This window comes from Delphinus delphis, chromosome 12 (genome assembly GCF_949987515.2).
Source record: "Delphinus delphis chromosome 12, mDelDel1.2, whole genome shotgun sequence".
Lineage (NCBI taxonomy): Eukaryota > Metazoa > Chordata > Mammalia > Artiodactyla > Delphinidae > Delphinus > Delphinus delphis.
The window spans coordinates 25,792,133-25,807,576 of NC_082694.2; the positions used below are offsets into that span (position 1 = coordinate 25,792,133).

At 37.3% G+C, this 15,444-nt stretch overlaps 1 protein-coding gene across 1 annotated transcript; it reads right to left on the reverse strand.

The window, feature by feature from the left end:
* Nucleotides 1–2,504: 2,504 nt before the first annotated feature.
* MRPL19 (mitochondrial ribosomal protein L19) lies at nucleotides 2,505–13,761 on the reverse strand. Its single transcript, XM_060027457.1, has 6 exons — nucleotides 13,646–13,761; nucleotides 13,336–13,453; nucleotides 10,596–10,714; nucleotides 10,247–10,381; nucleotides 6,985–7,166; nucleotides 2,505–6,857 (listed from the first exon to the last, which is right to left on the reverse strand). The coding sequence occupies exons 1-6, from the start codon at nucleotides 13,746–13,748 to the stop codon at nucleotides 6,636–6,638; spliced, it is 879 nt and encodes a 292-aa protein (XP_059883440.1). The 5' UTR covers nucleotides 13,749–13,761; the 3' UTR covers nucleotides 2,505–6,635.
* Between the last annotated feature and the right edge of the window lie 1,683 nt (nucleotides 13,762–15,444).

A 15,444-nucleotide genomic window follows, 5' to 3' on the forward strand; every position in this document is an offset into this window, starting at 1 on the left:
AGGAACGAATTAAATAGAAACAATTGCTGCAGAAGTAGAGACATCAGAATTAACAAAGACTTTAAATAACTGTCTTGAACATGCTCAAAGAGCTAAAGGAAAACATGGACAAAGAACAAAAGGAAATTTGAAAAGGGATATATGAACAAAATGAGAATATCAATAAAGACATAGAAATTATAAAAGGGAAACAAATTCTGAGGATGAAAAGTATAATAACTGACATTAAAAGAAAGCACTAGAGGAGTTCAACAACCTGTATAAGCAGGCAAAAAAAAGAATCAGCAAACTTAAAACCAAGACAATTATAATGATCATGCCTGTGGAGCAAAAAGAAAAAAAGAATGAAGAAAAGTGAACACTGTCTACAAAACTGATGGGACACCATCCAAAAGACCAACATGTGCATTATGAATGTCCCAGAAGAAAGAAAGGAGCAGAAAGAATATTTGAAGAAAGAATGGCCAAACACATCCAAAATTTGATGAAAGACACGAATCTGAAAATCCAAGAATCTCAATGTCCAAGCAGGATAAATTCAGAGGTGCACACCAAAACATATTATAATCAAACTGGCAAAAGACAAGGTCAGAGAGAATCCTGAAAGCAGCAAAGGAGGAGAAACCCCTCATGATCAAAAGATTCTCAAAAAATTTAACAGACAATTCTCATCAGAAACCATGGAGGCCAGAAAGCAGTGGGATGAGATATTTAACTTGCTGAAAGAAAAGTAGTGTCAACCAAGAATTCCCTATTAGCAAAACTGGCCTTCAAAAATTAGGGAGAAATAAAGACATTCCCAGATAAACAAAACCTGAGGCAGTTCATTGCTATTAGACTGTCCTACAAGAAATGCTAAAGGGAGTCATTCAGGCAGAAGTGAAAGGACTCTAGGAAGTAACTTGAATCTACATCTATTTTGTGATGAAATAAAGACCTCCAGTAAAGATAAATACATGGGAAAATATAGCTATTATTGTTGTAATTTTGTCTTGTAACTCTACTTTTTATCTCCTACAAGACTTAAAAGACAAATGCATACAAAACAATTATAAATCTATAATGCATACAAAATAATTATAAACCTATATTGTCAGGCACACAATATATGAAGATATAATTTGTGACATCAATAAAGGGAGAACAAAATTTTACAGGAGTAGCAATTTTGTATGCTATTGAATTCAAATTGGTATCAATTCAAATTAGACTGTATAATGTTGACTATAATCCCCACAGTAACCACAAAAAGAACATTTAACAATTATGCATAAAAGGAAATGGGAAGGGAATCATAATCATTCACCACAAAAAATCAACACAGAAGGAAACAGTAATGGAGAAAATGAGAAACAAAAAAGGCATAAGACATAAAGACAACAAATAAAATGGCAGAAGTTCTTCCTTATACTAATTATTTTTTTTTAAGATTTTTTTTTGACGTGGACAATTTTTTTTTTTTAAGTCTTTATTGAATTGGTTACAATATTGCTTCTGTTTTATGTTTTGGTTTTTTGGCCACAAGGCATGTTGGATCCTAGCTCCCCAGCCAGGAATTGAACCTGCATCCTCTGCATTGGAAGGTGAATTATTAACCACTGGACTTCCAGGGAAGTCCCATACTAATTACTTTAAACGTAAATGGATTAAACTCTCCAAACAGAAGGCAAAGATTGGCAAAATGGATAAAAGAGAAATAAAAATAAATGATCCAGCTATATGCTGTCTATAAAAGACTCACTTTAGCTCTAAAGACACAGATATGTTGAAAGTGAAAGGATAGAAAAAGACATTCTGTGCAAATAGTAACCAAAAGAGAATTGGAGTGGGTATTAGATTAGTATTAGATAAAATAGATTGTAAGCCAAAAATTGTTTTAAGAAACAAAAATGTATATTACATATTGATAAAAAAAGTCACTTCATCAAGAAGATATAATTTATGCACCAACAGAGCCCCCCACAAAATATATGAAGCAAACATTGATAGAATTAAAAACTGGATAGATCTATAAGAATTGTTAGAAACTTCAATATTTCACTGTCAAAAAATGGATAAAACCTTTAGACAGAAGATCAATGAGGAAACAGAAGACTTGAATAACACTATAAACAAACTAGACCTAATGGACATATATAAAACACTCCACCCAACAACAATAAAATATACGTTTCTCAAGGGCGCAAGGCACATTCTCCAGAATAGACCATATGTTAGGCCACAAAACAATTTTCAGTACATTTTAAAAGACTGAAATCATACTAAGTATCTTCTCTGACCACAATGGAATGAAGCTAGAAATCAATAACAAACGGAAAAGTGGAAAATTCACTTGTGGCATATTAAATGTGGCAATTAAACAACACACTCTTTAAAAACCAATAGGTCAAAGAAGAAAGTATAAGGAAAATTTCAAAATATATGATCCAGCAATTCTACTCCAAGGTATGTATATATCTGGAGTATATATTTTCAAAATATTAAAAAAGCAACTCAAAGAGAAACTTGTATATCAGTGTTTATTGCAGCATATTCATAATAACCAAAAGGTGGAAATAGCTCAAGTGTTCATCAACAGATGAATGGATAACAAAAATATGGCATACATATACAATAGAATATTATTTAGACATAAAAAGGAATGAAATTCTGATACATGCTATAACATGGATGAATCCTGAAAACATATTAAACAAAATAAGCCAGGCACAAAAGAACAAATATTGTATGATTCCACTTATAAGAAGCAGAATAGGTAAATTCATATCGAAATTGAGTAGATAAGAGCTTACCAGGAGCTGATGGGGAGAGAGGAATAGGGAGTTATTACTTACTGGTTAGAGTTCCTCTCTGGAGTGATGAAAAAGTTTTGAAGATAATGGTGATGGCTGCGCAACATGAATGTAATTAATGACACTGAAGCTGTACATTTAAAAATGGTTAAAATGATAAATTTTATGTTATATATATTATTTAGACATTTTTAATAACAATTTTATTATGGTAAAATATACATATATATTACCACAATAAAAAATTTAATGTATTAAGATTTGTTTTTTCTGAGGGAAAATTCACAAGAATTTTAAAGAGAATCTTACAGAGTAAAAACATGACTTGCTTTGTTGTTATGAGCACATGTACTTATGAGCCAATCATACATCTGCACAGCTTTAGATCTCGAAATGTACCATTCATCTGCCCTTCTACCAAGAAGACTGCAGCGTGTTTATCAAGGTAAAAAAATGAACAAGCTTTAATGATTCTCTTCTGACAAGTTAAACAGAAGAAAAATATAGGATATAGGCTGTTAAAATTTTACTTTGAGAGGCTATCTCAGCAAGTAATCTAAATAAGTGTATGATGGTATATTCATTGCTTTTTGAAAATAGTTAGATGGCTGTGTAATTTTTAGTGAAAGAGCAAGGTAGCACTGAATGTTAAGAATCCCAAGCGTTAATATCTGAATATTTCTCTCAAAAGAAATCTATTACTGGGGAAAGTGGCTAAATAGGTTAATTTGTCAGATGAATTATTCAAATAACCACTAGAATATACCACAGGGAAAAAGACAAACCCTCAAGGAAGGAGAAAACAGGACAAGATGAAAGTAGTACAAAATGTTGAGAAACATATGGATGAGATATAAAACCACAACAGAGAACAGAACAAGAAACAAGCAGAACAAAATTTTGAAAGCTGAAAAAGCATATGCATGGACTGGCAGACTCAAGAAAGGCAAATCAAGCCAGCAGTGGAGAAAGATGAGAATCAACCCAATTCACCTCTCACAATTGCCAGTCGGCAGATGCAGTACCTCAGGGGGTACTGGACAGTGGCTAAAATAATGAGAACCTGATGAAAACTATTTGGAGGTTATATTCCTGATATCCCTTTCCCAACTCTCCACCACTGCTTGTCTGGCCCTCCCCCACACCAGCTAAAGTCCAGAGGTTTATTCTCTAGAGCAGTTAAAGCAGTTTTCTGGACTGCAGGCACTGGATACTAAGCCAAAAGTGTATGTGTGGGAGGGGATGGACAGGATGGCCATAAAAATGTAGAGTGCCAGAAAGCCTGTTCTTCTCCAATATGGCAACTGGAACACTAGCAGACAGACCCTTAGCCTCCAGGAAGGAAACTGGAAACCTCTACTCTGGAGAATCTGACCAAAGCAAGATATTCATGTGGAGGAGCCCACCCAAAAAAAGCCCACCCAGATAACCCTAAAGCAAACCCCTTCCACAAGTCCAAGGCTTCTAATCAGCTTTATAGTCCACTGTATGTCTACCATAAGTAGACAGCCAAGGATTGCCAGATGTCCTAGAAAAGCCTAAAACATAGAAAAAGAAATAAATACATGAGAAGAAATTTGGAGTTAACAGATTCTACAGAAAAACAATTTCAAAAGAAAGAACATAGGGACTTCCCTGGTGGTCCAGTGGTAAAGAATCCACCTTCCAATGCAGGGGACGTGGGTTCAATCCCTGCTCAGGGAACTAAGATCCCAAATGCCATGGGGCAACTAAGCCCGTGCTCCACAACTACTGAGCTCGTGTGCCTTAATGAGAGAGTCCACGTGCCACAAACTACAGAGCCCATGCACCACAACTACGGAGTCCACAGGCCCTGGACCCTGTGCCACAACTAGAGAGAAGCCCGCACACTGCCAACGAAAGATCCGCATGTCTCAATGAAGATCCTGTGTGCTACAACTAAGACCCAACACAGCCAAAAAAAATAAAGATAAATAAATACTAAAAACAAACACAAACACTATCACGAACATCCTCAATGGTAACAGAACAAATCCATAGACAAGAATATAAAATAAGAACTGAGTACTATATAAGAAAAGGAACTTTCAGAAATCATAAAGGGATCTTGAGATCTAAAAATATAGCAAAGAGTTGGAAGACTGAATCAAAGAGCTAAAGAAGAGATGGAGAGAGGGTAGGAAAACAGAGATCCAATCCAACATCAAAATATCAGTTCCAGAAAGAGAGAAGCAGAGGAGAGGAAATCAATGAACACTGAAAGTTTCCCAGAACTGAAAGATATGAGCTATCGCATGGAAAGAGTTCATCAAACACCTAAGATAATGAATAAAAATAGACCCACACCAAGGCACATCGCTGCGAAATTGCACTACCCTGAGAACCAAGGTATTCTACAAAGCTTTCAAGTCACATTCAAAGAGCAGAAATCAAAATGGTTTTGGATTTCTCAACACAACTGGAAATAAGACAATGAAGCAATACCTTCAAAATTCTGAAGGAAAATTATCTCCCACCCAGAATTTTATAAAATATTAATCAAATATGATAGATATGCAAGGTCAAAAAATTTACCTATATATTGATACTTTCTCTAGAAGCTAACAAAGGGTGTGCTTCACCAAAATGGAAAACAATAAAGCCAATAAAATGGAAAACAAAAAATCCAGAAAACAGATCAGCACAGGAGAAGAGTAAATGCAAATCCCAAAAGCTTAGGCACAAGAACATAGATTTAAGCAGAATGATTCAAGAGACAGGTTAATGGTTACACTCATCAAGATCAGTGCTAGTACTGTACTCTTAAACTTGAGGAACAGCATGCCCAGGTGAAACTGGTCCTAATTATCTGTAGGTTGGTCTTTACCATGTATGATTACATGCCAGCTTTCCATTCCATCTCAGCTACAAGGATCAGCAAAGACACTCACATCACCCTACGGAAGTACTGTCTTGACCTACTCCTTTGAGCTAGAATTTAATTCCTCATGGACTGAGAACCAGTAAATACAAAGAAGTCTACTCCCTCTGACCACATTTTTGTCAGACCATCAATTAGGCAGTGCACACTATAGGCCCTTCCAGATACCCTCTGGTGAGCCTTCTATTTAGCAGGACTCACTCATGACCTTAGCCACGAACTTCCTCAAAAGTGACTTTTGTAAACTCTCATGGAAGCTGAAGCCAGACTATGACCCCAAGACTTCATTATGCGCTCCCTGAAGCTTTCATGTAATAATGACAATGTTGCCCTTTAATACCTGCCAACAGATTTTTCAGAAGTAAATATATTGTTTAAGAGTGTATGTATATGTAATAAAATAAAAGAAATGCAAAGGAATGATTAACACAAAGTCAGGATAGTGCCTACATCTGTAAGAGGGGAGGGATGCAATTACAACACACAAGAGTCTTCTTAGATTCTAGTAAATGCTCTATTTCTTGACCTTCTTAGATATTACAAATGTTTCACTTCTTAACCTGATGGTGGGTATATGAATGCTCATTTTATTATTACTCTTTAAATCATATGCTTTTTGAATTTATAATTTACTTCACAAATTTAAAAAATCATCCTATCCACTTCCTTGCTCAGATTCCAAGCTCAATGAAGACCATTCTGGTAACAGTTTGACTCTATTGTAGCTTTGCCTCCATTAAGAGAATGGACATCAGACCACCTGGCATGTACATTTTCTTTTTAAAGTAATAAACTGGTGTGCTAATTTTTAAAATAATATTCATAAAATAATGAATGGTTGATTTAATGACTATGTCCTTATATATGAGATTAAATTCGTTTCTAAATAAATCCTCTGAGAGTCAGTATATCCTCTGCAAGTAACCAAACTCATTCTCAGATCAGGAATTTTTCGATGCTTCAATTTCATCCCATATTGCAGCTTCAATTTTTGAAGTGTCATATTCCCTCATCATATCAAACTCAAGCCATGGCTGACTCCACTTCTGGGCTTCCTTCATTTGCTCTTCAGTTAAACAAAGGTCAAATCTGATCCCCTTAATATTAAATTTTGGACGTTCCCAGCGTTTGGACCACGGCTTGGGCTTCATTTTTACTTTCAGCTAAGGAAGATATAAGGAAAGGAACAAATTAGGCTGACAGTTGCAAGCAAAAATTCTTCTAAAAGTTTTCTTTAAGATGATTCTTAGTTTATACTTGAACTTCCAGTTCCAAATGTACAACTTATACCTGATTAACAGGAACTTCTTGGCTAGGTTCTTGTGCTATTGGCTGCATATTCATATCAAAAGTGCTGTATTCAGGAAGGGCGTCTCGCAAGTATAGCAAGCTATCATCCAGCCGTTTCTGTAATTTGACTACTTGGATCTCCTGGATTCGAGGATTATAAAGTTCAAAGCAAATCTCAACACCTAAAAGAGAAGAAAACATATTCTTATAATCTAAATTCAGATTCCTGCATACACCTCATACTATAAAAAAGCTATTTCATGAAGGAATTAGCTCAGGGTTTTGCATGTAGGAAATGTGACATAAATTTGTAATCTTTAAAATGAAGATTATTGAAAGAAATAGAAATGAACAAATCCATGTAGATTAAAAAATGAGAAAACCTGAATTAGAATGATAAAGTCTAAAGAAAACTGTCTTCTATAAATATATTGAGCCATTTATCTCCTCGATTTTGATAGTATTAAATTAGTTGGAAGTTTGAACAATTCTTCACTTTGCTATGTTCTTGTTTATTTCCCAATTACTTAAATAAAACTCTATCTTCGACATTTTGACTCTTATCTTCTACATTTTGAGCAACAGAATTAATGATGCAAAAAGACTAAGTACATTTTTAAATTCTAATTTTGATTTAGAAGTCCTCTTAAGATGGCCTAGGTTTGTTAACACTCTGGAGCCCTCCACAGGAGAAACAGCTTTGAGTGTTTCCAAGATGCTGACATAAAAGGTTAATATATATCATCTGTATCATCAAACATTTAAAAGGAAGAGTGTATTCTGAGGTTTCCTGGAATAATCCCAAGAGAAATAGAAATAGTAAAACATATGATCAACGTTAACATCAAGTGTTTAATATCAGGATTTAATCCAGTATCCACTGTACATCTATTCTGTTATAGGCACTGATTTAGGAGCTGTGCCTATAGCAAAATCAAAATAGGTAAAATCCTTCTCTTCTCATAAAGCCTACATTCTAGTGGATGACAAATGATAAATAAACCAACAAGGTACTTTCATATAGTGAAGACAATACAGGGTGATGACACTGTGACTGGGGAGGGGGCAAATTTATGTATGTATGTATGTATGCATGCATGCCACACCGCATGGCTTGAGGGATCTTAGTTCCTTGACTAGGAATCGAACTTGGGCCCCTGGCAGTGAGAGCACTGGGTCCTAACCAGTGGACCACCAGGGAATTCCCAGGGGCAACTTTAAATAGTATAGTCAGGGAAAGCCTCTCAGAAAAGATAACATTTAAGTTGATACTGTAAAGAGCCAAGAATGCTCCAGTCAGAAAGAACAGCAAATGCAGAGGCTCTGGGGTCTTAACAAACCTGCCATGTTGGAAAAACTAGAAAAAGGTCCATTTGGCTGGAGCAAAGTAACTTGGTGGGCCAGGAAAGTAAGCCAGAGATACTGCACAGCTGCAGGCAGGAGATGATGGTGGCATGGACAAGAGTGGTAGCAATGGAGATGGAGAAACGGGCAAAATTGGGATAAAAGTTTTGGAAATTAAGCCATGAAAACTTGCTGATTGACTGGATGTGTGAAAGAGAATAACTAAAAATAGCTCCTAAGTTTTGGGTTTAAATAAATGGGTGTGGAGTGGTACAACTTATGGAAATAGAAAAAACTGTTAAAAGAACACATTGTGAAGGAAACAAAGAGTTCTGTTTTGAACTTGTTTTATGCTTATAAGGTGCCCAAATGCAGATGTCAAATAGGTAGTTGTATGTGCAAATTTGGAACAAGGAAAGGGTCAGTCCCTGACACATAAATCTGGGAAGTTAATACCACATGGATGGTATTTAAAGCCAATGGACTAGAAAGAATCATCAAAGTAGGAAGTATCAATGGGGAAGGTACAGGCAGGCCACAAACAGTCAAAGTGTTAATGGTAGAAAATAGCAAGAGAGAACTAATACTTTTGAGTATTCTGTGTCCAGTACTTCATATAGAACATCACAATAAACTGACCACAACCCTGGGAGGTAGAAACTATTATCTCAATTTTAAAGAAAAAAAATCATCTCAGGTCTACCACACCTTTGCTCCTGCCTTTCTATTACAAGATTTCTCCAAGTACACAACCTGATTGTTGGCCCAAGTTTCTGTAATCAAGTTCTGCTGAGTTCCTACATGCACAGCACCACAGGTCATTATAGGATAAGGAAGACAGCAACGATTCTCACATGTTCAATTTCTTTCAATATACTACTTCACTGTTGGGGACCATGAAGCACACAACTTTAAGTATGAAAAATGTACTGTTCCTGCCAATTTTTTTGTCTTTATTTCTTAAAAAAAGTTTTTTTTAGTTTTATTCATGTTTATTTTATTGAAGTATAGTTGCTATACAATATTATATGTTACAAGTATATAATATAGTGATTCACAATTTTTAAAAGTTATACTCCATTTATAGTTACTATAAAATATTGGCTATATTCCCCATGCTGTATAATATATCCTTGTAGCTTATTTTATACATAACAGTTTGTACCTCTTAATCCCCTATCCCTATATCATCACTCTCCTCTTCCCACTCCCCACTGGCAACCACTGGTTTGTTCTCTATACCTGTGAGTCTGCTTCTTTTTTGTTATATTCACTAGTTTGTTGTATTCTTAGGTTCCACATAGAAGTGATAACATACAGTACTGGTCTTTCTCCATCTGACTTATTTCACTTAGCATAATACCCTCCAAGTCCATCCATGTTCCTGCCATTTTGATTCATAATTTTTCTAGAATTTTACCACCCCTATCTTATTGACATAGCAAATGTAATTTTGCGTTTTAAAAAATTCCTCCAATTCTTATAAAACTAACAATTGTGGTGACTGTTGTAATATAAAGCAAAATGGGGGCCATTCATTTTAGGAGAAAGTTAACTTGCAAGGACATCATTATGCTTATCTTAATGTTTTCAAGGGTTATTTGCTCCTAAAATGAATGCCCCCATACTGCTTTATAGTCACTTGTCTCCTCCTTTGATGTTGCCATGATTTGGAAAGTCTACTTCTAATGGTTGTTGTCCCTGTAACAAAAGAAGCCTTCAGGAGAAAGCAAAGCACCAACTGTATGTACTCAGCAACCTCAATTCTCATACCATTCTTAGGCCACAGGCTCCCAGTCATCCCTCCAAGCTCCCTTTCACTTTCAAGTTCCAGATGTCTTCACCCAGGATGCAGAAAATAAAAAAGACTCCTGAGATAACATTTTCCAGAAAATCAAAATAATGAAATGAAGCCTACCTTGTCCTTCAATAGTATTCCTAAGGATAAAAGTAGCTCCAAGTCCTGTTCCTGATCTCTGGATGCAAATTCCCAGAAACTGGCTGGTTTTTCCATTGGCATATGGGTCAGCAGTAGTAACACGAAGAATGCTTCCTCCAAATTCAAAAGAAAAGTGAACTTTTACATGAGATGCAGAATCAAACAACAGCATTTCCAGATAACTTCAAAGTTCCTAAATATTTTAATATAATATTAGGAATAAGTACCTCATATGGGCAAAACACAGATAGGTGAAAAACAATTTTCTCTTTGTCGAGAAAACTAACCCTCCAACCACTAATAATAAAAGCATCCAGCTCTTACTGACCAACATAGAACTCTGGAATGTGGAGTATTTTTCTCCTTTCTAACATATCTTTTCTTTCTATTTGAAATTTCAGAGGATTTGTTCTTCCCCTTGGAGGAATGAATTCAGGACTCAAGAACCTGTGAAAAATATAGAGTAAAATAAATTAAAAGCAAACTTAAAAGACCACTAAAAAAGAAACCATTGCTTTACCAAAAAAAGTGAAAGATTAGGATGCTGACATGTTTTATTCTTCCTTCTCTAAATAAGAAAAGTCCATCTTATTTCTAAAACTGTTGTCAATTCTCATGAAAATAGCTAACAATTTCTGAGTACTCACCCGGCATTGTGTTAAAAGCTTTATTAAACATCTATAGCATAACTTAATCCCTACAACAACAAGGTGAGTTTGGTGTCATCATCTCCTTATTACAGATGAAGAAAATGAAGCTTGGAGACAGTAAACAACGGACCTACTACTACATTAGCTATAAACTTATCAAGCCAAGATTAACAGACTTATTACTACATTAGCTATAAACTTATCATGTCTGTCAGATTCCAAAGCCTGTGACCCACAGGCCTCACGCTGAGTTGTACATGTTATAGTAAATTATGTTGGAAAAGATATAAACATATAAATCATCAATTGTAAACTAGCTTTAAAAATAATCTCCCTATTAGCCAACTGATTTTAAAGTCATTATGAAATATCTAATCTGTAGAAAAGTATAAATGATATTACAATGAAAATATATGTCCCTGTCACCCACCTCAAGGAATAAATTAACAATGCAGTTGAAGCCCCTGTGCACCCCTCCCTACCCCCATAGTTAATTACTGTGGTGTAATTAACTAAATTTTGTGTGATGATTATTCCTATAAATTTCTTCCTTTTCCTCAATTTCCTACTTTAAAACGTTTCAAACCTACCAAAAAGATGAAATAGTAATACAATGAACACCCATATATACTTCACCTAATTTCACCTACTGCCAACATTTTGCCGTATTTGCTTTACATGTACATATAATTTTTTTCCAGAACCATTTGAAAATGTCAAACAGCAAGCCATTTCATCCCTCAAACTTTAGAAGGCTTCTGCTAAGAATAAGGACTTTCTCTTACATTTATCACAATACTTTTATGACACCTAAGAACTTCAGCATTAATTCAGTAGTATAATCTAATACAGTTCATATTTAAATGTACCTAATTCGTCCTGGAAAAGGTCTTTTATAGCTGTTTGTTGTTCAATCCAAGCTACAATCAAGCTTCACATATTATGTCTGGTTGTTAGTCTCTTAAACTAGTACTCTTCCCCATATTTGCATTTTTGTAACATTGACTTTTTTGAAGAGTCAAAGCTGATCATCTTATAAACCATCCCTGGATCTGAATTTGTTTACTGTTTCCACATACCTAGACCAAGGATATACATTTTTGGTAAAAATATTACAGAGGTGATGATGTGATCTTCTTATTCCAACACATCAGGAGACACATAATGTCAGCTTGAATGGCTACTGGGAAAACTAGGTTTGACTGCTCGTGAAAGTAGAGAATTTCCCCTGTATATTTTTTTATACTTTACATATGTATGTATGTCTGGGCAATACAAAAATGCTACCATACTTGTCAATTCTTCTGCAGGTTGCTTTTTTCACACATCATAGTTGAAGTTCATCCATGTTAACTCTAGTTCATTCATGTTTCACTGCTGTATAATAGTCCATTATGAGAATGTATTTGCTCATTCACCTACTGAAGGATATCTAGGCTGCTTCTAAACTTTTATTACAAACATTACTTTTGTGTTCATTTTTGTACATCTCTCCTTGTACATATTACTTTCCTTAAGTTGTATACTGTCTGGGTGGGAAGGTACAGACAACCTCAAACTTACAAAATTTTGTCAAATTGTTTCCCAAAGTAGTTACTCCCATTTAACTGAATTATATTGTGTTGCCATTTAAGAGAAATATTCCTTTTCCACCTTAAAAAAAAAAGTTGTACTGAGAAATCTTTTCTGAATCTCTAGGTTCCATAAATTCAAGTTTATTTCAACTTAGAACCACAGGATATTTTAAACATTAAACACAAATACATATGCAGAGAAAATCGAATCGACAATATAGAGCCCTTTCATAAAGCCTAAGTCACACCAATTTTCCCCCCTAAAATTCGCTTTTTAATAAGGTTATACAATTCTACAGAAACAGTTTCTGCAAATTCTAGATCATCTAAATTTACACGTACCTACAAAGTTACCACTGCCTGCTTAAGTGAACCAGGCTTTTAAGCACACTGTTTTGAAGAGCAAATTTCAGAAACAAATTGGTAGAAATTTTTACCACCGTATCGCTTTTACAGGGACACTAAAACACAGTTAGGAAACTAAAACAGGGTGAGTTCTGGCCAATCCATTTCACCTAGGGAGAAAAGATCCGTTCCTTAACGTCAACAGGTAAAATACAATGTATTTCACAGAAAAATTCTCGATACGGGCCAAAGAGCCTCAAATCTGGGGAATCTCTACTTGAAATTCTAATATGACTGCAGAGAAAGTTCAATGCCGACTTGGGAGAAGCGAGGAAGTCAAACCTGAGTTGGGTGCCCTTCACGCATACATGAATCCTGCACACAAGTTCTTATCTGGGAGACCCCAGAATAAGACCCGTTTCAGACTTCGGAAGCAACTACAGGTTCTAGAGCGCACAGACCCAAAAGGCAGGAATCGCGTCCAGGTCGGGGCTCTCACCTGCTTTCCCGGCGCTGGGGACGGCGCTTGTCCACGATAATCGGTTTCGGCGGTGGCTGGAACGCGCCGGGCTCAGAAGGTCCAGTGATCTGCCGCCGGCTCGGCCCCACGAGGGCCTCTGCGGAAGCGCACCACAGAGGTCAAGACTGCTCGCGCCAGCCCAGAGCTCCCGCGAAACCTTTAAATCGCCCCCAATGCGCGGTCCCACGAAAGGCCTCCTCCCATGTCGCCCCTGACTTCCAGAATCGCCTCCCCCTAGCCTGACCCTAAGCTCCTTCTGTCGCCGGCTAGCAAGCCCCGCTGCACTTACGGCAGGCGACAGAGACTGGCGCAGGGCGCAGAGCCCAGGCGCATCGAAAGGTCCAGCCCAGGGCCATTGCAGCCCGGCAGCCCCTGGCAATGGAGGCCGCCATGCTTGCTCCCTCAGTCGAGACTACAACTCCCAGTAATCAGTGCGACAAGGTCGCGGTCACCTGAGACAGAGGGCGCCTGCTAAGGGACAAAATAGCCAAGTCTTTCTCCACCCACCCCACCCCCACTCCCCACAAGGGCCCGGATGTCTTAGGGAAAGTGCACTGTATTTCTCTAGTTCTCTTCATGTGCCAAGTTATATCACTCTACGGGAGTGTTCTCTCAGCCTAGAAAGATTTCCTCCCTCTTTGAATCAACTCTACCTTCAATTTCTCAGGCAAGACTTCAGTATGTCAAAATTCTCATTATAGGCTCTCATTCTGCCATTAGCAGCTCTGATGTCATTTGCAATTTTAATTTTTAGTTTAACTTAATTTTTAATTACTTGTGTAATTATTGGATTACCGTCTAACTCCGCCATTATACTGTAAGCTCCTGAGGGCATGGAGTTTGTCTTTTGCTCACCATTTTCTCTCAGCATCTAGCTGGTCCTCACTCTTTGTTGAATGCAAAAAAAGGAAAAGAAAATGGTTCCTGACAGAAGGGGTGGCAAAGTCCCTGAGACTACAGAGAGCATTACTCCCTTGAGGAGCTAAACTTGAGTTTGGGCTGAGCAACTGTAGGTAGGGATTATATTACCCTGAAAACTGGGTTCACCTTTTGTTCGGTGTTGAGACGAGACACAACCAAGCCAATATCAGAAGGAAGGATGTATTACTTACAGCAAGTAAGGGGAACACCTGGGATCTTTCCCAAAGCAGTGTCTCCCTGCACAGCAAATTTGAAGAAATCTTAAGCTAAGGGAACATGCATATTCATGAAGGGGTTGGGCCATATATGCATATTCATGAAGGGGCTTGAAAAGGAGAATCCAGCATACAATGTTGCAGCTGAAAGCTAGCTAAAGCAGTTTTAGTCTCCATTATTTTATGTTCTACTCACTTTCTTTCACTTGCCTCCCACAAGTGATTTCTTTTCCTAGTTAATTGCTTTTACAAATGATTACTTATTAGTTAGTGTTATATTGTGCACCTGGTATTTTTCCTCCTTTGAAACACTCCCGAACACTCCCTTCCATTGTGAGCATTCTTCTGTTGTGGAAGGGGGACCCCTTCCAGGGCTCTTGTCTAACACTCAGAAATGAATTGTGGAGGAGACAGGTGCTGACAAAGCAAGAAACTTTATTGAGAAGGGGCACCTGGGCAGAGAGCAGCAGAGTAAGGGAACCCAGGAGAGTGCTTTGCCACGTCTTGCAGTCTCAGGTTTTGTGGTAATGGGGTTAATTTCTGGGTTGTCTCTGGCCAATCAGTGTAACTCAGGGTCCTTCTTGGTGGCACATGCATCATTCAGCCAAGATGGATTCAGTGAGGATTCTGGGAGGTTGGCAGGACATATGGACTGGAGTCTCCTCTCTCCTTTTGACCTTTCCCAAATCCTTTCAGTTGGTGGTAGCTTGTTAGTTCCGCATTCCTTACCAGGACCTCCTGTTGTAAGATAACGTATGCAAGTGGTTACTATTGTGCCTGGCCAGGGTGGGTAGTTTTGGTCAGTGGTTCCCCTAACAACTCCCCACTGAGAGACTTCATACTCAAGATACTTCTTGGGAATTGGGGCAGTGGTTTCTTTCTTCTGTAACTACTTCCTGCTGAGAGTGGGCGTAGTCCTGCCTAGTAGAGTAGAAGTCTCTCTCTACCTGAT